Source organism: Psittacula echo, assembly GCF_963264785.1.
Source record: "Psittacula echo genome assembly, chromosome: 7".
Classification (NCBI taxonomy): domain Eukaryota; kingdom Metazoa; phylum Chordata; class Aves; order Psittaciformes; family Psittacidae; genus Psittacula; species Psittacula echo.
In genome coordinates this window covers 28,429,798-28,455,459 of record NC_137740.1, presented here as the reverse complement: position 1 = coordinate 28,455,459, position 25,662 = coordinate 28,429,798, and the positions used below count along the sequence as shown (strand labels likewise).

The 25,662-nt window shown below is 39.5% G+C and overlaps 1 protein-coding gene across 2 annotated transcripts in view; it reads right to left on the bottom strand.

Moving 5' to 3' along the window:
• Positions 1 to 25,662, bottom strand: part of LRCH3 (leucine rich repeats and calponin homology domain containing 3) — a 73,187-nt gene that overhangs the window by 11,037 nt on the left and 36,488 nt on the right. The window contains exons 7-17 of one of the 2 annotated variants that reach the window (XM_080622751.1): positions 24,766 to 24,859; positions 23,582 to 23,702; positions 20,929 to 21,077; positions 18,500 to 18,576; positions 15,215 to 15,260; positions 14,922 to 15,062; positions 13,634 to 13,681; positions 3,276 to 3,324; positions 2,672 to 2,785; positions 1,904 to 2,022; positions 309 to 446 (exon numbers count right to left, since the gene is read on the bottom strand). In XM_080622751.1, coding sequence (XP_080478877.1) covers positions 309 to 446; positions 1,904 to 2,022; positions 2,672 to 2,785; positions 3,276 to 3,324; positions 13,634 to 13,681; positions 14,922 to 15,062; positions 15,215 to 15,260; positions 18,500 to 18,576; positions 20,929 to 21,077; positions 23,582 to 23,702; positions 24,766 to 24,859 — 1,096 coding nt within the window. The remainder of the gene's footprint in view (positions 1 to 308; positions 447 to 1,903; positions 2,023 to 2,671; positions 2,786 to 3,275; positions 3,325 to 13,633; positions 13,682 to 14,921; positions 15,063 to 15,214; positions 15,261 to 18,499; positions 18,577 to 20,928; positions 21,078 to 23,581; positions 23,703 to 24,765; positions 24,860 to 25,662) is intronic. The other variant, XM_080622752.1, reaches the window with a different exon arrangement.

Below are 25,662 nucleotides of genomic sequence, written 5' to 3'. Positions count from 1 at the left end.
ATCCTATTTCAAGTTTTCATGCTGAACTGACTCTTATTTCACTAATTTTCAAGTTGATGGATGGAGGACTTGAAAATGTTAACATTTTCTTATAATCTATGCTAGAAGTAACTTCATTTAAATGAAGCAAACCCAAATACAGTTTCTTTTGATGATGCTATGGACCTTTTTTAGACAGAACAGATGGTTATTGTTTGTCATGTACATTCACAGAGAAGAATGCCGAATTTAGCATTGGTCTAGGTTATGGGACTTTGTTGGATGTTATTTTGGATACCTATAAAATACTATCACTATTACATACTTACAACAGCAGGTGAGGGGACATGAATGCTGGGAACAGATCGGGGACGCACGTGATTAGCTAAATGGCACAGAACAACACCATCAGTGAGAGCTGCTCCAAGATCACTGGGTAACGACACTTTCAACCGTGATTCTATATTCTGCAGAAAGATGAACATGGATACACAGAAAGTAAGAGCTGGTTTCCTCCAGCTGTTTCATTCTACAGAACATTTTATATGAGGCAGAGTGCTTGCACTACAACTCTGTCTGTCCTCATGACATTTCCAAACAGCCTTCTGAATCACATCAAGGAAAGCTCTGCACACTACTGTGGCCCAGAGCTGACCATAATCTGGGAGCAATTGAGTTCAATGATGAACAGTTTTCATTGTATAGCATGAGAGACTAATACAACCATTAACCAAAATAATGGAAACCAGGGTCTAGAAATAGTATTCCTGATCTTACGTAGTCTCAGATAATGGTTCTGTCAAGGGAAGTGAAAATCATTGTCGTTGTGGGCTGGAAAACAACAGTTAAGTCAAGACAACATTTTTGCCTTTAAATAAAAACCTGAACTACTTGACATAAATAGTTAGCATTTGTGTAAGGAAATGAACACAAATTCTGTTCAGCCATTTAATCTTATTTTAAACATTGTGTGAATTTCACTGAGTTGGTATGCTGTATCTACTTTAAGTATTGAGAAAGATTTAAGCGTATCTGGCAAGCAGAACAAGACAGACATTCTGAGATAAGAGGGGCTTTGCAAACAGCACCAAGTTTTGTTTTGCTTTAAGATAACTTTCTCCTTTTAGACAGACTGTCCTTACTTCAAATGTTACAAAGAGAAAGAATTCTCTGTCCATCTGGGATGCTTATAGCCTTAACAAGTAGGAATTCTTACTTCTTGGGAAAGTTAAAAAAATTGACACGTCAAGGAATCCCTTCATGCTCTCCAGAAAGAAGTCTGGGGTAAAGCAGAGTAGTACCTTAATGCCATGTGGCATTTTCAATATTCACGTATGTGCAGTATGTACCTGGGTATAAGCCACAAGTGTGGTGGCCCTAAACAGACAAAAAGCATGACTACAACGAATATCTGTGCCTCTGATGTTCTGCACTTAACTAAGGATAAAGCACAAATCAAAAGATGGATCCAGAGCACAGAAGGAAACCATACTGTCAGCATGACTGGCAGTAGTCTGCACACCACGAGCTTTTCTGTGGGATTTACAGCAAAGGGGAGTTTAAAACAAGAGATTGAAAGGAAACAGTGAGGTAACTTTCCAGTGAAGTGTGAAGGCTTCACCCTAACAAGTGTGAGGGCTGATAAAGAAGAAAGCAAGCACACATTCATTTTAAAAGCAGAGATCACCAGACACCCAGAAACCGAAGTATTTATTTTACAGAATTTGAAGCTGACTTTATTCACAAAGAACACCACTGCATCCATCTGAAAGAACCACTTAAACTGTACAACACCATTTAATTTTGGTTAATTGTGCACCACACTGGTTCAGTGAAATTGATCCAAAACACACTGACAGATTTAACAGGCTGCGCACAATGCACTTACTAAGATGCCCACATACTGGCTCTGGGCAGCACCTACCTTGCGTAGCTGTTCTATTAGCTCCAGCTCCTCCTCTCGCTGTTTGGAGTTTTGTCTTACTCTAGGGTCTACAGCATCATTAGCAGGAGACAAGGCACAGGCAGAAGATGAAGCAACAGCTAAAAAAGCAGCATGAAGGAAAGAAAAATCACTAAGCATGGTTTGGCTGATTGTCCTTCACTGCTGTACTATACATGCACACACAAGGTTCCAGAAAGGCTACAGTACATTCCCTTTCACCACCTGCTTCTTTCATTTTATTATGAATCAAACTAATGATCTCCTAATCTAAATGAGGCATTCTTTAACACATTTTCCTTTCTGTTTAGATTCTGTTCATTCTGTTGGGTAACAGTAATTCACAAAGGAGAGAACAAAGTTCTGCCGGATGGAGTATGTTGAAACAGTTCAGTTTTTCTACAGAAATTGCAACTTTATTATGTGCGACTGCGCAATGCTAAATTTATCAAGCTGCCTTCATCAGCTGCTGAAGACTCTTGTGGCATTTCCTTGGTATCTCTCGGGTGTAAGCACAGACCAGGAAGAACAAATCCCCACATTTCTACAAATATGGCGAAAGAATATTTGACAGCTCTAAATAAGAAATTTCTTATTCAAAAAGTATGTAATGCCACGTGTCTAGAAATGAAAGTCAAAAAGTAGTTTAATGGTAATGACCTGAAGTAACAGAACTCTACAAAACTTCAGTAAATGCAGATGTTAATACAGGGTAGCAAAGCTAGCTGATTTCTGAGCTATTTAACCTACCTTTCTTTGCTTCATCCCTGACAGCTGCTTGGTAAAGGAAACTCTCTGGTCGCAGGGCAGGGTTTCTATAGGAAGGCGGGGCTGCATGGCCAGGATATGGAGGGGAAAGGTGGACTAAACAAATGGGGAAAGGCACAGGAATGGAGGAAGAAGGAAACGGTTAGAATTTAAATAGGAAATGGGTTCAGCAATGTGGTAATTAAAGGAACAAAACAAAAATTTTAATATAATAATGACAAAATAAATTACAGCCATGCATGGTAAAAGCACAAAGCAGGAAAAGGCACTTCCAAGGACACTTGCATGCAAAGCACATTCCACATATCAATACCAACAACTGTTCTGGCTGGTGCTGAATGCATCTGCTTTAGACCTGTATGAGGGCCTAAAGCAGCCAAACCCTACACTCTGCCTGAGGACATGCTTCACTCCTGTTGAATCTTCCCTGGTGTGTTTCTAAGGAGACCCAAGTAACTGCATAAATTCTCTAACAGCACCGCCACATAGAGAGGTGGGAACAAATGCTCCCATCTCTTCATAGTACAAATAAGCAGAGCAGGCATTTTGATCCTTTTTCAGAAATTTTTGTTCCTTTCCCTATTACCTGTCTGAGGGGTAGGTGAGCCAGGGGAGACGGTAGATCTGTCATCACTCTGTGGATAAAGAGAGCAGAACAATATGAATGGTCCTAATCTGGAAAAGCTGTGACTACATTTTAATTTTTCTGTGTTTTTAAAAAAGGCTCCATCCATCTAAATGCATATCAGAAAAAAAACCCAAACCAAAGAACCCCAACAAAACCCAGAAATGTGACAAACCACAGTACGCTGTTCCCCAAGTCTCATCTCTGCAGAAAGGGACAAAGTTTTGTCTTTTGCAGAAATGACACATTTGCTTTTTTCTAAGGAGAAAGAATAATGAAACAATACTGACAATGCAATGATGGGTCTTTGTTTACTCTTCCTTCAAACCAAAACTTTCAAAGTATTCTTTGCAAAGCGGACACAGAAAAAGAGATCATTAAATAACATGCAAAACTTGCACTGCAGCAGCACCGATAAGGATACACTTTTTCCTTTGCTAATGCAAGCCTGGTATTTACTTAACATCACTCTCCACAGTGAAACACCCTGTGTTTTATTACAGTGCCTAGACAGACTGATTTCTTGTGATTAATGCATTCATTACAGCAGTTTTCACAGAGGAGAAAGAAATACAGTGTGTCTGTATTCAGAAGTAAGCTGGTGAAGAATACAAAAAGAGTACTTTTGATGAACTCAACTTAGTCAAGCGCAAATAAACTTGCACAGAAAAAGCAACATCAAACACAGCTAAGAACCCCTCGGAGCAGAGACTGGTTACCAGGTTTTTATAGCTTAGGCATCCTGTAGACACAGCCTAAAGCTAAGATGAGGTAATATCTACTACAGTTTAATCAGGAAAATAGGATTCATACCCTACCTGAACTTTTGATTAGAAGCTGACAGACTAACACCTGTTAAAACAGATGTGTGGATCCAAGGGTTTTTTGTTGGTGAATGATAATAGCAAGAGATACCTTGACAGGACTGAAGGTAGAAGCATTAGGCAGGGTAGTAGCATGGCTTTCTTGATTCAACCCTGAAAGTGACTGAATGCAGAAAGAAAGAGAAGGCAGTAGCAGTGTTAGCAAAAGGCTGATAGGTCACACACAAAGGTGGAATGCAGTAGACAAGGTAAAAAACAAGAGATGAGCGTGATCACATTCTCAGAAACACCCAACAGGCAACAAATACGTACTTGCTGAACTGCAGGTAAAGCCTGCCTATCCTCCTAAACTTTTTGGCCTGTAAGCTTGGGAGATGTGATGTTTCTTTTACACACCACACAGTGATATCAAAAGCAGAACTAGTAGAACAGTGAGTTACTAAGAACGGTGAGGCAAAAGCTTCTTTAATAACACCTAATCTATCCCCTATGCCATCAGCCAAAAGGAAATTTTACCCTAAACAATTCATTCTGAGCCACTATTCAGAAAAAAGCTTTTTTTTTTTTTTTTAAATATTTGGAGTATGTTGTGCATTTTTAGTTAGTTATTTTCCTGTCAACTTAGTAAAGATCAGAGAAACCCACATCTCACCAGTTTAGGAATACACACTTTGTGTCTGCCACAAACACCTAATGCAGATCCTTGTGAGCTACACACAAAGTAAGTAAGATTCCATGGGTGGAATCTAGCTCTCAGGGAAGATATCAGTGTGAAGATTCATAGTGCTGCCACAAATAAAGCACAGCCAGATTTCAATTACAGACAATCTTAAACCCAACCAAATAAACAACTTCTCATGTTTACAGAACAGGAGCTCCAGCATCCCAATCTATCACTGACAGATGGACCTAGAAGGCCAAATTCCATGCCTTATTGAAAGCACAATCGAAACATTTGAGGACTGAATGGCTCAAGAATGAAACTATACTTTCTGAAACAGCATTCAAATAGGAAAGTGGCAGTTCAGGACAGGAAAAGAACACCAAATGACACCTAGAGACTCCATGATGTGAATGAGACACTTGAGAGTGTTAGTATTTGAAATGATTTGCAACTACTCTGCCGCTTCAGAAGAACAGTACAGCCAGGAAGGACTAGGAGGAGAGGTTATGCTGAGGGCAAGCCTTAAATACAAACATCTTTAGGCCTTATGCAGATTTAACCGCTGATTCTCAGTGCAGACTCTCTCCACAGCAGCACAGAGCAAAATTTTTCTTGTTTGTTTGGTTATTTTTTTTTGGTAAGAATTTCAAAATATCACTTGACTTAAGCAAAACATCAGCTATTATATGAGAACAGTAAAATAAAACAGAAGTAGGTGATCTGTAGCATTAACATAACTGTTTATTCCTAGATGAAAAGACCAAGACAACCTTGATGCAGACTAATTGAGAATTCATCACAAATCCATGTACCCAGCAGTGGGGGAAGGGAAGGGGAACACAGCGCACGACAGGGTAGGACAATCACAACAGCAACACACTGCATGCTCTTCACCTGTTTGCAAGTCCCTGGCCTTCTTTTAATGGTATTGGTGTTACTGTCAATCTCAAACACAAAGAAAGGCTCAAAGCCATTCTGCCAGGGGCAGCAACGAAAGAAAGAGAGGAAAGAAAGGAGGAAGTGAGGCAAAGAACAACTGTAAGAGAAGGCAGCTGCAATATGAAAGGAACCAAGGTGCTGGAATTCAGATTTACAACACCTTACTGCACACGCGACACTTGGCCTCTAGGTCTAGCACTGAAGACAGATAAATCTCCCTGTGCCAGAAACAACTGTAGATACAGAGACTGACAAAACAGAGCCCAACTAGAACTCTGCTTGAACCAAATAAGGATATTTTAAGAGAATTTGATTATTAAACTTCTGAAAACACAAATGGATGCCAACGGTCTAAGAGAAAACTCCAGGGTAGAAGTTACCATAACTCAAGTCCTGCTTACTTTACCCATACCATTATTATTTGTAACACACTGGTGCCTAAAAGCCTTAAAGTGTCAAAGTGTTTCAGACATCCCATGTGCTAACAGCAACATGATGGCCTCAGGCAATGTTTGAGACCACAACAAGAAAACAGATCACAAGGCAGCAATGACACAAACGTTATGAAAAGAAGAAGTCACACCAGCTGCCTGATGCTTATCAAGTATGTCACAGGCTTCACAACAAGAGAAATTGTGCAGCAGTTTGAGAGGATGTTTTGGACTATTTTTCCTTCCACAGTATTCACCTTTTAAGAGACAGTATGGGAGGAAACAAGGTATTTGGGGAAAAATGAGATCCATAAGCAATCAAAGCTGAAATCACTAGCCAAGTCTGAAGCCTTGATACTATCTCAACAAGTAATCTCAATTGCAACGAACAGGACTACCCTCGTGAGAACAGCAGCCGGGAAAGGACTAATACAAAACTTTGAAGTATACAGCACCAGAGGCCAGTGATTACATTTCTTCAGCAACATTTTAGTTAGTCTGGCTATCACCAGTCAACAAAAAGAAAGCACCCACAGTGTGCAATGAACTGCTACAGTCAAACTCCACTTCTAATCACAGGTATGTAGAACAAACATACAACTCAACTATTAACACTCACAGAAAAGTATGGGTAGTTTTTCATGAGTTCAAACAGACTGTGCTGAAAATGTTTACAAACAGAAGGAAACAATCAGAGCACACCCTGTGCAATGTGAATACATTTTAATTTAATTAGTGATGAAAGACAACAAGGAGAAAAAACATGATGTAAGATTTAAAAAAGGAAGTTCACAACTTAAATTTTGGTTACTGCTAAAGCAGTAACAAAACCATAAGACAGAAGAGGTAAAATAAAAGAAAGCTCACTTGCATTCTAACTACATATTAGACTTACAACTTGTTTAATCTTTTCCTTACATCTGAGCCAAAAACATTGTTTGAAGCAAAAGAAAAGCAACTGCTCAGTTTGGAGAGCTCTGATGTAACAAGGGAAATGCTGAACAAAAGATCTTTTACTGCACTTCTGTGTAATATTCTCTCCTTTTGCCATGAAGAGTTATTCCCACACTACAAAGCAAGAACAAACAGTGGAAAAACCAGCAGAACTATTTTTTTTTTTAAACTAACCTATCTGCAAGTTGCAAAGTCCTAATGTTTGGTACAGTAAAGTTCACACTGCTGCATGCAGTCTTTATGGAGAGAAAAAGTCAGAGAGGAAACTATATGAATGAAAAATGAGTACTGAAAACTGCCATTAGTGAACAGAACTTTGATATCAAAAACTCTGGTGAAGGAAAAAGCCATCCTCAGAAATTAGACCCAGATAAATTTCAAATCCATAAGGGCAGGGAGAATGTCGAACGAAATACAACAGAATAGAAAAAAGCAGAAGTAATTTCAACTCTTATGACAGACTTTTTTTTTTTTTCCGAAAGCAATCTAATGAACATTTCATAGGATCATAGAATAGTTAGGGTTGGAAAGGACCTTAAGATCATCTAGTTCCAACCCCCCTGCCATGGGCAGGGACACCCCACACTAAACCATGTCACCCAAGGCCTCATCCAACCTGGCCTTGAACACTGCCAAGGATGGAGCATTCACAACCTCCCTGGGCAACCCATTCCAGTGCCTCACCACCCCAAGAGTAAAGAATTTCTTCCTTATATCCAATCTAAACTTCCCCTGTTTAAGTTTGAACCCGTTACCCCTTGTCCTGTCACTACAGTCCCTGATGAACAGTCCCTCCCCAGCATCCTTGTAGGCCCCTCAGATACTGGAAGGCTGTAAGAGGTCTCCACACAGCCTTCTCTTCTCCAGGCTGAACAGCCCCAACTTTCTCAGCCTCTCTTCATACAGGAGGTGCTCCAGTCCCCTGATCATCCTCGTGGCCCTCCTCTGGACTTGTTCCAACAGCTCCATGTCCTTTTTATGTTGAGGACACCAGAACTGCACACAATACTCCAAGTGAGGTCTCACGAGAGCAGAGCAGAGGGGCAGGATCACCTCCCTCGACCTGCTGGTCACGCTCCTTTTGATGCAGCCCAGGATACGGTTGGCTTTCTGGGCTGCGAGCGCACACTGAAGCCGGCTCATGTTCATTTTCTCATCGACCAATACCCCCAAGTCCTTCTCTGCAGGGCTGCTCTGAATCTCTTCTCTGTCCAACCTGTAGCTGTGCCTGGGATTGCTCCGACCCAGGTGTAGGACCTTGCACTTGGCATGGTTAAACTTCATAAGGTTGGCATCAGCCCACCTCACAAGCGTGTCAAGGTCCCTCTGGATGGCATCCCTTCCCTCTGGCGTATCAACTGAACCACACAGCTTGGTGTCATCAGCAAACTTGCTGAGGGCGCACTCAATCCCACTGTCCATGTCACCGACAAAGATGTTGAACAAGACCGGTCCCAACACCGATCCCTGAGGGACACCACTCGTTACCGGTCTCCAGCTGGACATTGAGCCATTGACCCCAACTCTTTGCGTTGTGGCCATCCAGCCAGTTCTTTATTCACTGACTGGTCCACCCATCAAATTGATGTCTCTCTAATTTAGAGACAAGGATGTCATGTGGGACAGTGTCGAACACTTTGCACAAGTCCAGGTAGATGACGTCAACTGCTCTGCCCCTGTCCATCAGTTTCGTAGCCCCATCATAGAAGGCCACCAAATTGGTCAGGCAGGATTTCCCCTTAGTGAAGCCATGCTGGCTGTCACCAACCACCTCCTTGTTTTTCATGTGCCTTTAGCATGCCTTCCAGGAGAATCTGCTCCAAGAGTTTGCCAGGCACAGAGGCGAGACTGACTGGTCTGTAATTCCCTGAGTCATCCATTTTCCCCTTCTTGAAAATGGGGGTTATATTTCCCTTTTTCCAGTCATTGGGAACTTCACCTGACTGCCATGATTTTTCAAATATGATGACCAGTGGCTTAGCAACTTCATTCGCCAGCTCCTTCAGGACCCGCGGATGGATTTCGTCAGGTCCCATGGACTTGTGTACGTTCAGGTTTTTAAGATGGTCTCGAACCAGATCCTCTCCTACAGTGGGCCTAGGGTCTTCATTCTCACAGTCCCTGCGTTTGCCTTCCAAGACTTGGGTGGTGCAGTCAGAGACTTTGCCAGTGAAGACCGAGGCAAAGAAGTCATTAAGAACCTCAGCCTTCTCCAAATCCTGGGTAGCCAGTTCTCCCGATATCTTCCGGAGGGGGCCTACGTTGTTCCTAGTCTGTCTTTTACTTGCTACGTACCTATAGAATCCCTTCCTATTATCCTTAACATCCCTAGCCAAGTTCAATTCTAACTGGGCCTTAGCCTTCCTCACCTGGTCCCTAGCTTCCCAGACAGCATCCCTGTATTCTTCCCAGGCCGCCTGTCCCTGCTTCCACCTTCTATAAGCCTCTTTTTTCCTTTGAATTTTCCTGAGCAGCTCCTTATCCATCCAAGGAGGTCTCCTGGCCCTCCTGCTGCACTTCCTTCTATTTGGGATGCAACACTCCTGAGCTTGGAGCAGGTGATCCTTGAATAACAACCAAGAGTCTTGGGCCCCCCTGCCCTCTAGGGCTATATCCCATGGAACCTTACTAAGCAGGCTCCTGAAGAGGCCAAAGTCTGCTCTCTTGAAGTCCAGGGCAGTGAGCTTGCTGCACGCTCTTCTCACTGTCCCAAGGATCTCGAATTCGATCATCTCGTGGTCACGGCAACCAAGGCTGCCCTGGAGTGTCACATTTCCAACGAGCCCTTCCCTGCTGGTGAGCACGAGGTCAAGCATGGCACCTCTCCTTGTGGGCTCCTCTATTACTTGCAGAAGGAAGTTGTCTTCCACACAATCAAGGAATCTCCTGGCTTGCTTGTGCCGGGCCGTACCTTCACTCCAACAGATATCAGGGTGGTTGAAGTCTCCCATGAGAACAAGGGCCTGTGAGCTTGAGGCTGTTCCTATCTGCCTATAGAGCACTTCATCCACAGATTCCTCTTGATCAGGCGGTCTGTAAGAGATCCCCACAATAATGTCCCCCATCGCTGCTCTCCCTTTAACCTTGACCCACAAACTCTCTGTCGACTGCTCACCCGTCCCCAGACAGAGTTCCATGCTCTCCAGCCTATCCCTAACATAAATAGCAACTCCCCCTCCCCGCCTGCCAGGCCTGTCTTTTCTAAAGAGCCTGTAACCTTCCATTCCAACACTCCAGTCGTAGAAGCCATCCCACCATGTTTCTGTGATGCCTACTATATCATACTCCCATAGTCGTGCACACATCTCTAATTCCTCTTGTTTGTTTCCCATGCTACGGGCGTTTGTACAGAGACATCTGAGCCAAGCTCCAAATGAAGCCGGCTCATTGGCTGGAGTGGCTGGAATATCTCTGCATCACTCCGAGCATTTATTGTAGGTGCTGGCAACTGACTGGGTGTGTTAGGATGGAATGATGCCCCCCTCCCCCAACACATCTAGTTTAAAGAAACCGTGACCAGCCTGGCAAGCCTCCTATCAAAACCACTCTTCCTCTTCTTTGTCAGATCAGCTCCACCAGCCCCCAGTAGACCTGGCCTACTAACTTGGGTTCCGTATTCAAAACACCCAAACCCCTGACTATGGCAGGATCCTTTTAACCGTTCATTAACTTGGCCAATCCTCCTAGCTTTTTTAAGGTCTCCCCCTGTATCCTGGAGAATTGATGAAAAGACAATCTGAGCTCCAGAGCCCCTAACCATCTCCTTGGTTTTGAACATGTTTTTACCATACAGAATACATTTGTCGAAATAAAACTGCTACAAATTCATGAGCTTGCATGGGCTTAATGTTCCAGTTTATAACAATTGCCAGAAACAGCTGCCCTGGCATATGTCATCATTTAGACACACTGTGTATTTATTTCCACTACAAAATAGAGCTGCAGATCATACTTCAGCAGTTTAGAAAACTGAGTATTTCATATACTATTACAGTTCAGTGCTGCTGAAAAGAGCAAGGAATCAAAAGAAAAAATGAACAGAGAAATGACTGCTTGGAAATCTGGTTCAATCTTTCCCTACCAGCCTGGCCACTTTTCTGTGAAGTGCAAGGATGTAACTTGGTTAAAATACAAAAGAAACAAACAGTGACGGAAGACAGTTTCAAATTAATTTCTGAAAAGTCCAAGTCATGTAATGTAAAATTCTACATATTAATTTACAACAAAAGTCATGGAGTCACACAATCAAATAGTCCCTAAAGGTATCTTTAAAATACATTCAATTCACTGACAATAGATTCTTAACACTTAAACCAGGCCACTGCTATTCTTCTGTTTCTTATTATCTAAATATGAGAGCACATTTTTATATGCTAATTGATTGTGATTTCTATCAGCAGGCACATGCATGATCACTACATCTCTCTCTAATATTACAAGCTTTCTTTCTTTCCTGCACTGTGCTGATTGTTTAAAAGCAGGAAAACAAAAACATCTGAATAAAGAGATAGTAAATATCTTGCGCTATGTGTTCTAGAGAAGGATACTCTAACTGAAACCACTGCCTAAAGAAAATTTAGGCTGATAATGGAAGCACATGAATGAGGAAAATAAATCCCAGGCATGCAGTCATGCAACAGCAGGCAAATCAAGTGTATTTTTCTTTTATAGACATGGATTATGGCATTAATTATATTCTTTATTATGCTACATTGCTAAGATGCTACAAAAGGAGAAATAGCATAAAACATGAATTAGGTACATAAATGCTTTTATTTTTGTTAAGTGTTCATAATAGATTATTTTTACGACATCTCAATCGATAAACATTAAAAAGGTATGGGGAATATTTATATGATTTGTAGCATATGTAAACAGTTTTTCCTTGCCAAGATACTAAGTATTTCTAACCACTGTGTGCAAGATGCAGACGAGTTAAAGTAGAAGGCTGTGCCTGAAGTATTAAAACTGCGTACTTGATACTGCAGAGCGCATCAATGGGGAAGCAAGCTAAACGGAGAAGAAATCAAACCAGAACGACTAGAGATTAATTTTTAATTGTAGAAGCTGTTCTTTATTACTGTTCTATCAGTAATTTTCTTCTGCTGTCAGCAAAAGATAAGTTTCAATTATTTTGTGGGAAAACATCACTATATTACTAACAAATGGCTGCCAGTACAAGTATCAATATAATATTAAAGTTCACAGATAAGCTACTTTTTGAAGATGATGATCATGTTTTATGCTATTTAGATTAGCTCTAAAATAGTTGGTCTGACAAAATCATAACATGTTGTTATTTTTATGCTCTAGAATCTGCCACATAAAAAGGCCATTACGTGCAGGATCTTACCACTAACAAGGCACTATCATCAGTATGCTGAGACCTTCTGGATGGAAAAGGACACTGGGAGTTGGGAGAGATGGAGTAATGTCAGAAACACACAGAATGTCAGAAACACATGGTATGTGAACAGACAGACATTTTGGAACATGTACTGCTTGTTTATAGCACTGTGAGGCTTTTTTAAAATTCATGAAGTATATGTAACTCTGCAGTAATATACAGCCACATAACCCAGGAATTACAGTGTACTCATATTACTTAAGGAATCAATTACTCTGCTTTCTGTGTTGTCTCAAGTACATATAGCTAATATGTATTCACAGTTCTTACTGTGGTAGAACAAAAGACCCTTCAAAAGAATAAATTAAGAACAGAAGAACATTAAGAAGGCAAAGGAGCAAAATCTATTTCAATTACCCCATGTTTCGGTAATTTTCTAACAAAAAAGTTAGTTGAAAATGCTGCTGAAGAACTATTTATACTCATTATATTATTAAAAGTTTTGATCTGATTAACACTGCCAAGTGAATTACTGTCCTCTGGAGGAAAGTGGAGATGGCAAGCAGTGGAACATGTAGAAATCTGATGCAGAGAGTGAACAGATGTTATTGGCTCAGCTCTAGAAGACTGAGCCTTGTATGATTTGTGTTCCCCGCTGACTTACTGGTTTTGTTTGTGAAACTACACAAGAATAAAACTTTTAAAAATTTTATTTATTTTTCTGATAGCCCTCAAAATTCTAATGCTTAAACTTTTTGGCATAACTGTTGATCTAATGGCAGGAAACTGGGAGAAAACTGATCAATAAAGGATGACAACAACACAGTAACTTGTCTCAATACTCCCGTTAGAAAGTAAACTGTAGGGCTCGCAAGGAGCAACTTAAAATGATATATGAAATGTGTTTTCTGTACAGAACATAGAAAACATGCAACAAACAACAAAACAACACACTTGGACAGGCATTTACATGAACAAAAGCAAATACTAGGATGGTCCCATAAGCAAAAAAACCCATTCCAAAGATTAATATTAAGTGTCAAAACAACTGCTATAACCCAGTCCTGAAGAGTTCTCCATCATCAGAAAAATACCTCTGATGGAGAGAGCTAAGAATTGAGGCGCTGACATCCCTTGTAATACTCCTATTGGACTCTTACCTCACTATCCAGAGGACTTTGCTTCTGAGGACTTAAGGATGCTTTTTGCTATAGAGAAAAAGGAAAAATGAATGACAATTTAAAAAATGTGACAGAGAAATAAAACTTCAGAACAAAACAGTATAATTTAGAAGTGTTTTAAAAAACAACAAGTCTTAGTTTTTAAATGAAACAAGCACTGGGAAAATTGCAAGTTTCCGCTGAGGTGAAGCTTCACTGATGCCATCAGTAGAAAACCAGCCTTTATTCCAAGTGAAACCAAACAAAATTAAAGTTGCTTTTGCATATTAAAGATGTATAATAAATACAAAATATAACCCAAGGGAGGAATTTAACTGCTGGGAATAAAGTGCTCATGCATAACAAAGACAACAGAAATAAAAAACCAACCAAACCCAAAAACCCCAAAAGGCTCATCAATGAACAAACTGCTTCCTAAACATTTAATGTCTTTAACTGAAAGACTGAGCTGAATCTTTAATAAAAACAGCTTTTCTAAAAAACACTGCCAGAGGCCTGAGCGTAGTTGGTGTTAATGAAGAGCCTACTTTCTGGCAGCTAAAAATCTTTTTCTAAACTAAATTTACACATTACATAAATGCAATAAAACATTCTTTTCCTCTCTGCAGACCACCCTAAGCCCAAAATACTAGATTTGTAATAGCAAGATTTGGGTAGGTCACCAGACCAGTAAACAGTAAAATAAATTTAACTAACATATAAACAAATTTGCATGTTAAGCAGCAGACTACTTCATACTGATTATAGTGAAAGAGAACACAAAGATGCAGTATCCATGGAGGATCTGAGGTACCATAAATTTGCATCTGCGCTTTACCTGGAAGTAACTAACTTACACACCATAAAGCACCAAAACAGATCAGCCAATGTCAACTTGTGTGTATGATTGCTTTCTTCCTGCCAAACTTGTCTTCAAAATTAAATTGCCTCTATGCCTTCTGAAATAAAGACCCCTTCTTTCTTTTACCAACCCTGTCACTTCCATATGAATGAAAAATTGAGAGAATGAGGTGGACTATGTAAAAATATAGTCCTCTGCAAAAACTGTATGTGGGCAGATCTCTCTGTCTTCCTCTCCAGTTCTAGCTTTGTCTATGTTAAGCTACAGCACCAACACTAAATGGACTTAAGCACTATTTCTCCATTTTCTTTAAAAATGGCATGCATGCCCAGGAGTGTAATGTACAAGTATTATGATCTTGACAATTAATTTTCAGTCAGGGATTCGGAAATGATAAAGTATCAAGTAGGTACTAAAAGGAGGTACCTTAACAAAGTCAAGGACAGCTTCTCTCTGAATCTGTTTTGTTCTCATCCTCTCCTCCTCATACTGAAGAGCTGCTAGCTGAGCCTCCCGACGGGTACGCTCTATGTGCCTGCGGTGCAGCTCAGGATCTGTATTAGGCACCTGGAACAAAACAGTGCACCAGGCTGTAAAGACAGAGCTACATAGGGTAAAACAGATGGAGAAACAGTTCATATCTTATGGCTAACATGAGTTTGGTTTTGCATCAAATTCATCCAAAAGAATAAAATAGTAGGTAGAGTTCAATGTGTTACCTGACTGTGGTGACTTGACAGAAAGCAAGGTGAATCAGCCGTGGGTCTGACAAATGGAAAAACAGAGTAAGTATACTTTTTATCTTAAATCTAAACAAATTTTCATACATGAGTTGTCAGCAACACACAAGTATCTCATCAAATCAGAAGAGTAACTGTTTAGTAAGCAAAGCTGTTAAACCAACTGCTGTGATAACAATTTAACTCACTGTGCATGACAGATTTTGAGCAGTCATTTCTAGCTCTCCTCCAGAATTTTTCTACAGCTAAAGATGTACCCATTGGATTGTACGTTTGGCCTATTACACAGAAATATTCAGTACTTCTTACTGATTATCTACGAGCTGCTTAAGTAACCAATCCAGGACCTTTTCAGATGATCCTTGTTTAGAGGACCAACTGGCTACTGCAGTTACTGGGGGGAGAGGGGTGTATGTGTGGAATAAAACTAGTCAGTAGAAACTATATGTTTCTTTTCCCTACCTTGCTGTCCTGTCCCCATCACTCCTTAGTACTTGGTGATGCTCTCTGTCCTGCATCAAATTTAGAGTTTCAAGTCTGTAATTTATCAGTATCCCTGCAGGTAAACACCAGGTGGAAGGGGGATCGGCCACTAATGCTTATAAACTACTATCAGATTAATTCCTCTCTAGATTATAGCTTTCCAAATAGATTTTCTAGATTACGTTTTTTCCGAGAGCAACGGCCTAGACAATTAGCTTCGGATAACCACAAAGCTGAGGATGACTAAAGAAATCATGTTGTGATATGTAGTCAGATCACAGCTAAGGCAGCTCATAATTAAACAAACACACCTTGCTTAATTAACAGTGATTTCAAAATACACAAAACCAATCTCTCTTTTAAGACTATATTCTGGTTATTGTAGGCCTTTTTGTGCTCTGAAAAGAACAGTTTTAAACATTAGCACCCTCTGATATTTTCAGAACCTGCTCACTTTACCAATCAAGTAATGACTTCATAACTGTCTGTGAATCAACCCATCAAAGTCACAAGGTACACAATAACTCATCTGTGTCTTACCCATCATATCAACAATAAAAGAAAACTTGCAGTCAGTTCTTTTCTAGAAGGCAGTTGCTAGCACTGCAACAATTCCCAAGGCCCACAGTCTACAGCACATTCCCTGCCATGTTGCTGCCTAGAAAGTTGATGGAAATCTAGCAGCTTACTCTTGACAGCCCCAACTCTGCAACCTTCACTCCTGGGGCAACTGTGGAACAGAGACACATTTGCCAATTTCCAAAAAATGTCAGTCCTGCAGCCTGTGTGTAGACTTATTACCTATCCTGCATGGAAAATCTTTAGAGATGTGGAAGACCCATACGCTACAGGTCTCCTCTGTTACTTAAATTAGCACTGATTCACATGACAAATCCATTACTGTGCTGTTTCAAATGGATGGGACTGGATTCAACTGAGTGCGAAGAAACGTATTCAGACCAGAGTACACAGAGCTTTGTTGCGTCAGGAATGCACCACAGTCTGTCCAGAGACACAAACTGTAGTTACTGAGTTGAATAAACTAATGTAAGTACTCTTGAGATGGAGTCTGCCTTACATCCAACTCTAAGAGTTTTAATGGCTCCAGCATGCTGAGGGAAAAACAAAGAGGCTGCCTGCCAAGGCATTTGTACAGAATTATTGTGGAAGCAGTTTACAGCTTGTGGTGGCCACAAATGAAATATTTGTCTAATACAGGCTTAAAATACAAAAAATTACTCATTGTCATATGGCTGTTTTCACACAATTTTGAAGGCATTAAGAGTATGACCTGTTTTTAGTCTCTCATTAAGAATTTCACTCCACTGCAGCATAATATGAATAAACTACAATTCATTTAGATCATAGATCAACTACTTCTGCATGAAGGTCTGCTGCCATCCTTAAGCTGAATTAGAAAACACTGGATACCATCCTGAAATACAATTTCCTTTATCTTCAAAATATGTCTATGTAAACAGCAGCTCTCTCCTAGCTAATGAGCCTTCTTTTACTTCACATGCATCATAGAATCCAGTGTTTGTAAAGTCTAAATATTTCCATGTTGACCACCAATGTACAAATAGGAAAGTAAATAAGCAAACAAGCAACAAAATCAGTCTTTCAAACCACTTTATTTGGGGAGGACATATCAGACTGCTGTATTATTTTATGCCTTACCTGTAGACACTACAGGATAAGGAATGCTGATACATGCTGAATGAGTTACTCTCCTTTGAAACCTTACCTGCACATCTGCTGACATTTTGAAATGCTTATTAAAATGTTGCCATGACTCTGGAAAAATGTACACACTATTCTTGATTTCATTTTCTCTTTCAATGCCATTTTAGCATGCCATTAAAATTTAATTTTCACTGACAGCAAAAGTAATGACATAATTATAGCTAGCAGTTCTTTTCTTAACATTCCTAGTACAACTGAGCTGGCGTTCTGCTGTGTCCTTGCACATTCACATTCACCCCAAAGAATACTGAAATATGAAGGGTTCCAACAATTTTTATTCAAGTTCCATTAGCAAGAAGCTAAACATTTGCTTATCTTGTTCTCTTAACTAGACACCCAAATGTCTTTTCTCAAACCCAACCACCTCATTTATATTCTGTTCAACTCAGACCAGTTTTTACAGACAAGCATTCCCTTCAATAAGCCAACAGTCATTAGAGTATGAACGTAATTCAAAAAGTCTTCTTCATTAAACTAAGCAACCTGTTTTCAGCACTGACTTCCATCCTATCCCTTCTTCCCCTCATGTAAGCTCATGATTATGACACATAAAAGCACATTTTAAATTAAATTAAAACCCTACAGCTACCAAGAGTCAACCAGGTAGCACATCAGACACTCCATAGTAACTCTCTTTGTGCTTCCCCTAAACCTGCAATACAAGTTTGCTTATCCCTTCTGTCCTTTATGTAACATAGTCAGCTATTTAATCAAAGTCAGCTATTTAACTGAAGCACAAATTAAATCATGAAATGCAGATACTAAATCAGTTTAAAATATACACTTTAATATGGCAGACTTCTTTAACCAACTGATTCAAAGCTGAGCCTTGGTTTAGAAAGCCATGCCTTTTGGTCACTGCCATTATTAGAATACAAATTCCTAATCTGGAGCAATAATTTACAAGTCAACTGCTATGCATGTTTCTTGTGAAGCATCAGAGAACAGTGCCATTTTTAAAACACATTCAGTAAATATGCACTCTGCATTCATCATAAAACTCTGGATAGAATTACTGTTATCACATATTCTTACCTGTTTTGATGTAAGTATCGTCTTGTATCCTCTGTTCTCTGAAATTCTCTGATGGATACAGGCTTTACTGGTGAGCCCTAAGCAAAATAACATAGACTAAGTTAGCAAGTTATTCAGAAAACTGTACATTAATGTCAAAGAAACTCTTTGTAGAGCAACATCCATAATTACTCGTATTCAAAACACTTGACAAAGAACCACAAATCACAACTCAAGGATGTTCATTTACAGCTAGGCAAGCTCACTTTCATTTTTTCCCCCAATTTAAATGATTTTAAATAAATTCAAGCGTTTAAAAACCATCACTATTAAGAATTGTGCAGAAAAGTACATGTAGGTAGAAAATAATTCATGTCACTTAGACGAAATGTAGCATGAAGCCTGACAAACATCTATTCTAGTGTACAGCAATGCAGTCTGGATTCTCAGAAATACAGGATACAATAGCTGAGGATCTTTTATGACACATCACCTAAAGACACATCACAGAGGGACTAAGAAAGCAAAACATGGGATGAGTGAGAACACATTAGGCTTAATCTGAGATTTGAAATCATTTAACTCATTGGGAATTTTATTTTAAAACTTCTGCTGATACCCATTAATGTAGGAAAATAGAAACTTTTCAAGATTAACTTGCCAATTTCCAGTCATGCCTCTTGTATGCATGTTGTTATATTGCATACAGCTTGTTTTCCTAAGCAGAATTTTGGATTGTCTTTTAAGAGAAACTACTACTTCAGTTAAAAGCAAACAAATTTTTATGAAAAAATATGAACAGTTTTTTGATATTAACAATGCCTTTTCTCTATCCACAGCAAGGAGTCCTTGGGTTGCATTGCCAATGGTTGCTTTTTCTGAGTTTTGTTTTTATATCTATGCTTCAAGTGACATCAGCTTTTGTGATCTGATACTGGATTTATGAGATTTGCAAAATGAGTGCACCTCTGGTATCTCTGTCACTGATTTTGAACACAGCAAACAGTAATATAAAGAGGGCAAACTGGGGACCAGGCTCCTACATGAATGCTGAAAATCTGTTCCTATTGGTTAGATTTCTGAGGGCAGTCTCCAGAAATGTACCATCCAAATGACTTACAGGGAACAGTTTTCTCTGTGTGTTTCACAGCAGGAGCTGCTACAACTGGAACAAAGGCACTTCCCAGTTTTGGCAATTCATACAATTTTAAAGCAATTCCAGTGAATTTCATTATAGTGTGCACCAATTCTTGTGCAGCTATAAAGCAGTAAAAGACATGAGCTAAAGAAACCTTACTGGAATCATTGCCCTTGTCTACGCCAGAAAGTCATTTGGATAGAGTAAGCAATCAATAAAACCAGCTGCTATTAGGATAGTATATGCTAAGTTTGCCTTTTTTTTTAAAAATTACTATTATTATTAGTTGTATTTTTTTTTTTCTGTGAGAGAAAGCAGGGCAGTGTTCAGAGTTGCTCACAGCTGTTCCTAGACATTTCTAAAAAGCTGGCTGGAGAACTTTTGCACCTATCTAGCAATAATTTTACTTATTGTTCATTCACCTGTATACTTTCACTGACTGAGAACAGTTTTGTGTCAGGTTTATCTAAAACTACAGATGCTGGTTTTTGTTCAGAAAGGCGACCATACACATAACCAAGTCTGTATCTGTGGTTCAGAGCTTTCCTCAATAGTAAAGTGAGAAAGAAATCATTTTCTGCAAAGAGAAGGCTCTCTGAAAAGTCTGAATATTTAAGTTAGTCTAAACTTAAAACTGGATGCTCAAGACACTGAGTTTACTGGCAAGTAACTTACAATCAACTTGAACAGCCAAATTAATGGAGTTGCAAAATTCCTGTATTAAATCTTTATGCTGGTAACAATCAACATTTTCCCCCTGAGAAAGCCAGTATATATTCACTACTCCCAAGTAAATGTTCACAGTTTTCTAGATCTCATAAATTATCAGCTGGAAGCATCAACTTACATGTTTTTTGAAGACAGCACTCCTTTGTAAAAAACACTTACTTCACATACGCCTAAAGCATAAGCTTGCAAGAAGCAAGTCTAGTGGAAGGTGTCGCTGCCCACGGCAGGAGGGTTGGAACTAGATGATCTTAAGTCTTTAGATCTTAGAGTCCTTAAGACTCTACCAACCCAAACCATTCTATGATTCCATGAATCCACATGACAGGAAAACAGTATGGCTGCATTGGACTTATTCCACATATCCCAAAAGGCACTTGGGAGCAGCTTAAAACTCCAGCTCTGGCCTTCCACAAAGCCCAACGCTGTGCTCTTCCTCCAGATCAGACCAGATTTTATTATTTAAATAAATAAAAACAAACAAACAAATGACCCAAAGAAAACCTCTGAGGACAAGAAGCATTAATACCATCACAGAGGCTTTCCTGGGGCATATGAATTTAACTGATTTAAGTAAAAGCACCACCTCATTAGAGATTCGCCGCTGGTCAATATATGCCATGAATTGTGAGCTGAGGCTGTCTGAGTCCATGCACTTGGGTTGCCTCACCTCTTCCTCCTCCTCTTCTGTGGCACAGCTGTCAATATAGTCGATCTGATCGAGATCATGTTCCACTTGACATACATACACAAAGAAAACACCCACGATTAGATAAGCAACAGGAGGGGAAAAATACCAACAAAAAAGCAATGACAGGAACTAAGGCCCTACTGTTTTTCTTCCGTCTGGAAAAACTCAGCCTAAAAGCTCTTGGACTTTGCCAGGTCCACTAACATTTGTTAAACATCAAATTTTGAAATAATGAGAAAATTTATGCTTTTTAAAGAGCAATGAGAAATATGTATCAAGCATGTAGTTTTATGGCAGCAGATACTTTTGCAGTGACTGAAAAAGTAAAGTAAGTAGTGATTTTTTTTCAAAACCCAAAACTATCTATCAGAATCTGTCACCTAACACCAAGACTGTACAATGATTTGTGTACACTTTGAATCATTTCTCTTGGTTCTAATTCATCTCTGTCACAAAAATTAGAATGGATATGACATACTTCTACTGATTTTACTACAACAACAAGAACACAGAACGCAGCGTGTCTACGTTATCTAGATACAAATCCAAGAAACATAAGAAGCATGTGTGGAAATAACGGCCAACACAGAAAGCAACAAAATCCCTATAAACCAACATAAAATCATCTACAGTTTTATTTTAAAAGGAGGAATGGAAAAGGGATTAGGAACCACTGAAATGAGAGCAAGAAACAGCACAGCTTGGCTAGTATTGATTTTCCCTTGTGTGGGTGATATTATGTAGGGCAATTTTTTCACTTGTCACTGCTTTTATACATTCTGCCCAGGGAGCCTGAGAGTCATGACATTGAGCAAACTACGCTGGTGAAAAATACTGTGCTGGGGATGCAGCACAAGGCATGAGCTCCCTTTCTGAGCACTAGAGCTTGCTTTCTCTTAAAACTCTCCCCAAACTTGCTGCAAACTCCCTTGCAGACATTCTTTTTCTACTCCCCCGCCCCTTTCCTGCTTGTCTAAAACAGACTTCTCTTTGCCTCATCACACAATCTAGCAACTGTTACTGCCAAAGCCACCTCCTCTGCTACTACAACCCTCCAGAACAGCATTCCTGTATACTTTGGATTCATTAAGTCTCCATCACAGTTTCAAATCTTAAAAAAATCCTCAACAAATCAAACCAAAACAAAAAAGCCCCTCTTTCCAGCCTTGCGTATTAAAGTTAAATAACAATAACACTACAGTAAAAGGTGAAAGACACTAGTGTCTGTGTCAGAAACACAAAATTGGAAAGCATCTCCTGGATCATTGACAGCTATGTGCTACGGCTTGTGCCCCTCTCAAAATACTCCTAATCATGAACTGACCCTGCTCCATCTTAAAAGACTAGTGAGACATTTTGAAATCCCTAGTGTACAAAACCCAAAGAACAAAATAAAGTTAGTCTTGGAGGCAGAGCTGGCAGTACTACCTGTTGTTAAGGCTGCCCAGAGCTTCTCATGATGCCATGTCTTCAATTCTTCTAACTTTGAGAGAATCTAAGTGTTTGAATTGATATTTATTGTCTGTCATCATGTGAAAGAGTGAGTCAACCAAAATAATGCAGGTATTTCTAGCAGATGGCAAAACCCCCAAAGTACTGTGGAGAAGAGTAAGACCAAGAAAAGAAGATGGCAAAAGATGATGAGGAGAAGGAAGGAAGAGAGAAGAAAAAGTGGGAGTTGGGCACAGAAGATTAAAAGTAGTTGGGAAGAGCGTCACTCAGACAGGGAATATGAATTGTAACCATTAGGGGAAATGGAAAGCAGGGAGCAGCTAAGAAAGAAATAAAATTAATCAAGGTATATGGGATGAGATCTAATAATAAGTATTCCAGAAAAATGGAGAAGATGGAACGACTGGAAAACAAAAAAGCCAAAAAAAACCCCCAAAACCTGGAAGAATGCTAAAACTGAGACATATAATCAAAACAAGAGAGTGGTAGCAGCAGATTATTGGAAGTTAAAATGGAGAAGGCCTCCAGAGATCAAGTAACATGTAAAGTGCTGTCACCTCTTGAACAAATATGAGAGTGCTACTGTAAGACTGCAGAGCAACCAATTGAGAAGGTGCAAAAAAGCAACATCACTAAGAAATACCAGTCCCTCACAGATGCCTTGTGTGTTTGGGTTAAAACCTGAGACTGCTGAACGAGGCACTTTTGCTACTTGGAAATTTGACATTCCCTGACAAAATTGCTCACCCCGTTCTGACAGCAGTCAGCACGAAGCACTGACAATTTACTCCTGCTGTAAATTTTCCCCTGTAGCTCAAGCAGCAAAACTCCATTTCCAAAACACTGTTCGAAGCAACTGGAGACTTTACACAGCACATAAGCAGAAGCTGACGCAATCCTAATTCTGATTCTATTTGATTTTGCCTCATAGCAACCTTAATACAAGTGTTTTTCTGTTTACATATCAGTGGTTGTAGACAATTACACCTGGATTTTTAAATTATTTTCCTCTTTAGACAACCTACTATTTATAGCAAATATCCTTGAGCTTTCATAATGATGACAACAAATATTGTTAACCAAAATCACTATTTACCTCCACCATTAGTTACAACTGTGCTCCCTCGGTTTTCTTGATACTGACTTTCTCTTCGCAGCCTCTGTTCTTTAGTGATCTCTGCCACTCGCAAAGGGAGATCCGAGAATTCATCTGTTGGCTTCAGAAAACAAAGAGTGAAGTCAAGAAACACTTTTCTCCAGAAAACATCATCTTGAAACTGTTACTTTTCGATTTGTGTTTTTACTTCAACTCTCCTGTCTGGTACCTACAAAATACAGCTGTAGTGCAATGGGTTTTTCAACCACGTATTTAAATTTTCTTAAAAAAACCCAAACAAAAAAAAAACCCAAACAAAAAACCCCTCAACTCCCCCTCCCAAAACTCTCAACCAAAACAAAAAAAGCCCACCAACAACAAAAAAAAAACCAAAACCCCAACTGAACCAAAAAGCCAAACCCCAAAAACAACCCCAAAAAACAAAAATACAAACAGCTTGCCTATGGAGTTGTGGGGTTTTTTGGGTTTGGGTTTTGGGGGGTTTTTTTGTTTGTTTTGTTGGGTTTTTTTTTTAATCTGTAAGTGCTTGGAAACGTTCCAGGATGGAAACTCCTAGAACCGTCTCAAAAAACATGCCAGGAGCGCAAGCAGGTGTACAGAGTGTATCTCACTGCAGCTCTTAAGGTCTTGGCTACAGCCTTTTCTAGTTGTCCCAGGAGAAAAAGGGAGCTTTTCCCTGGGAAAAGTAATTGACAGCCTCCTTGCTAAGAGATGCCATTTTCCTGCTTCTAAATGGCAAACAGATTTTAATATTTGAAACAAGCTTCAAAGAAAGAAGAAAAAATTTCCATTTGATTTTGGAAGCTTGATTTTCATGTTCAGATTTATTTTGTTGAAACAACTCCTCATAAGTAATTGTAGGTAACTCAACATTGTAATATGATACAGTTAAGAGCTTTTTTAAAATGAAGCCTCCCATTTTTCTCATGTTTTGTACTCCAGTAAATTAATCTGTCATGCACTGTTTTATACATTTCCAACTTTGTGTTTGTCCCATATAAAATTACACTTGTTTTTCTCCAATAAAACAACAAATACTTTTGGCTCAAGGGCATCTGCACACTAGCATATAGGTTACATATTGAATATGCTTCCAGATGTATACTTAACAGTTTTCTTTCCTATACAATACTGCACCAAACAAAAATAAAGCTGCAACTTACTTCATTCCCTGACCATCTTTTGTCTCCACTGTCCACACTATTGAAGCCAGAATCAAGTGCTCCATACGGACGACTGGAATAGAGTTCCTCATGGCTGTTAAACACACAGTTTTGGTTACTGTAATATAAATACCACTAAAAGCTTCTCAGCTACTGCAGAACCAAAGCAGAATGAGCTACGAAGCAGTTGCAGTGTGTTCAGAAGCTCAGCATATTAGAAAGCATCATAGCGCATTTGCCACTTAGAACAAGAGGGCACGTACTCACAGCTGCAAGCATACTTATCAGTCAGGTGTCCACCTGCCACTGCCTAGCGTTTTAAGAGCTAATCTGATCCAAGAGATCCATACTTTAAACATTTTCCAAGCAGAAATTATGACAAAGAAAACTGCAAAGGGGCATCTTATTTCACTGCTTAACAACTCAAGCTTCCATTTTCTTATGTTTCCACTGATAAACACTGTCCCAGAAACTTTTTCAAAAGTAAGCATAAATTACTGAAAATTAAAAGACATGCAAACTTACTAAAAATTCAGAGCATACTACTTCTACACAAAAGTACACAGAATGTATTACATAATTATCTCCTGTATCATAATAACCTACCTAAGAAACTGTAGCAATCTCAACAGTATTTCAAATGCTTTGTAATATACTATAGAAGTACAGTTTTCATCTACAGAGCCTGACTTTGACTAGACAAAGGCATCAGACATGTGTCTAGTATAACTACACATAACCAAACAGCCATGCAGTTCTCAACTTCTGGGCTTAGAAACTACGTAATTCAGCAGTACAGCCATCACAGATGTCAACTCTGGCAACTGCTGCAGATAGCTACAGTAAAAGAGACAATGGGACTTGTCTGATCCATTGCAGATGGCATTTCACAATGGC